Source organism: Elephas maximus, chromosome 10 (assembly GCF_024166365.1).
Source record: "Elephas maximus indicus isolate mEleMax1 chromosome 10, mEleMax1 primary haplotype, whole genome shotgun sequence".
In the NCBI taxonomy this organism is placed as follows: Eukaryota; Metazoa; Chordata; class Mammalia; order Proboscidea; family Elephantidae; genus Elephas; species Elephas maximus.
Genome location: NC_064828.1, coordinates 25,151,144 through 25,153,381, shown reverse-complemented (window position 1 = coordinate 25,153,381; position 2,238 = coordinate 25,151,144). Strand labels below are relative to the sequence as shown.

Sequence of the window (2,238 nt, the reverse complement as noted above, 5' to 3'; positions counted from 1 at the left end):
TCAAAGGTCAGCGGAGCAAGGGCGGGGGCCTGGGGAACATGGTTTGCGGGGACTTCTAAGTCAATTGGCAAAATAATTCTATTATGAAAACATTCTGCATCCCACTTTGAAATGTGGCGTCTGGGGTCTTAAATGCTAACAAGCGGCCATCTAAGATGCATCAATTGGTCTCAACCCACCTGGAGCAAAGGAGAATGAAGAACACCAAGGTCACACGACAACTAAGAACCCAAGAGACAGAAAGGGCCACATGAACCAGAGACCTACATCATCCTGAGACCAGAAGAACTAGTTGGCGCCCGGCCACAACCGATGACTGCCCTGACAGGGAGCACAAGAGAGAACCCCTGAGGGAGCAGGAGATCAGTGGGATGCAGACCCCAAATTCTCATAAAAAGACCATACTTAATGGTCTGACTGAGACTACAGGAATCCTGGCGGCCATGGTCCCCAGACCTTCTGTTGGCACAGGACAGGAACCATCCCCGAACACAACTCATCAGACAGGAAAGGAACTGGACAGTGGGGGGGAGAGAGATGCTGATGAAGAGTGAGCTAATTATATCAGGTGGACACTTGAGATTGTGTTGGCATCTCATGTCTGTAGGGGGGATGGGAGGATAGAGAGAGTGGGAAGCTGGCAAAATTGTCACGAAAGGAGAGACTGGAAGGGCTGACTCATTAGGGGGAGAGCAAGTGGGAGTACGGAGTAAGATGTATGTAAACTTATATGTGACAGACTGACTTGATTTGTAAATGTTCACTGGAAGCTCAATAAAAGTTAATAAAAAAAAGTATTAAAGCACATAGAAATACCCCAATACATGAGCAATTAAATATGTAATTAAATAAATCATTAACTTTGGATAAAACAATCTGAGATAATTCCCTCTTAAATTTGGAAGAAGTAACATACTTTATTCAACAAGCTGGTATATACATCAAACACTTGAACTATCTGTCAGATAAGTTCCTAATTTAGTGTAATTACTTCAGCATTTGTGTTACATGAAGTGGTTTAACTTGTATTCTCCTTTACTTAGAAGATCTTTCTCAAACTCAGGAATAGGCTACTTAGTCTCTTCATTGCCATCTTCATGTCCTTGCTCCTCAATGTGTAGATGGCAGGGTTCAAGATAGGTGTAATCAAAAAGTCCAAAATGGCAAGAAACTTATCTACTGGCACCATGGAAAATGGCCACACATAGATAAAGATGCATGGTCCAAAGAACAAAACCACCACAGTGATATGAGCTGACAAGGTAGAGAGGGCCTTGGATAGACCACCTGAAGAGTGTTTCCATACAGTGACCAGGATGAAGATGTAGGAGAAAACCAATAGGAAGAAGGTTCCCATGGAAATGAATCCACTGTTGGCAGTAACCATGAACTCCAGTTTGTAGGTGTTTGTGCAGGCAAGTTTGATAAACCGAGGTAGATCACAGTAAAAGCTGTCTATCTCATTAGGGCCACAAAAATCCAAATTGACAATAAAAGCTAGCTGCACCACTGAGTGAATGAGACCAATAACCCAAGAACCAACCAGAAGCCAAATGCACATGTGTGGACTCATGATGGTCAGGTAGTGGAGGGGCTTACATATGTCCACATAACGGTCCAAGGCCATGGCTATGAGCAGCACCATTTCAGATCCACTCAGAACATGAAGTACAAAAATCTGGATGACACACCCCTCGAAGGATATAGTGTTTTGCCCAGAGTACAGGTTACAGATCATCTTAGGAACCGGTAAGGTAGAAAGACACAAATCAATAAATGAGAGGTTGGCTAACAGGAAGTACATTGGGGAATGCAAGTGAGAGTCAAAAGTCACTGTAAACACAACCAGGAGATTTCCCAGAACAATAGTTACATAAAACACTGTAGAGAAGGCAAGGAGGAAATGTTGCATTGGTCTAGAGGTAGAAAGTCCCAGGAAGACAAATTCAGACACCTCAGTGTGATTTGCTTCATACACTGACATTGTCTGTTGCTGCCTAAGAGACACAAATCAATGACTGAAAGGTTGGTTACCAGGAAGTACACGGGGGAATGAAAATGAAGGACAAAGGTTACTGTAAGCACAAAGAGGTTTCCCAGAACAATTGATATATATAAAATGGTAGAGCAGGTAACAAGGAAATGCTACATTGGTCTAGAGGTAGAAAGTCCCAGGAACACAAATGCAGACACCACAGAATAATTTGTTTCATTTATTGATTTTTTTTGTGTTACCTG

At 42.7% G+C, this 2,238-nt stretch overlaps 1 protein-coding gene across 1 annotated transcript; it reads right to left on the bottom strand.

Moving 5' to 3' along the window:
• Window positions 1–1,039: 1,039 nt before the first annotated feature.
• LOC126084441 (olfactory receptor 4F15-like) lies at window positions 1,040–1,984 on the bottom strand. The gene has a single exon (XM_049899030.1). The coding sequence runs from the start codon at window positions 1,982–1,984 to the stop codon at window positions 1,040–1,042; it is 945 nt and encodes a 314-aa protein (XP_049754987.1).
• Between the last annotated feature and the right edge of the window lie 254 nt (window positions 1,985–2,238).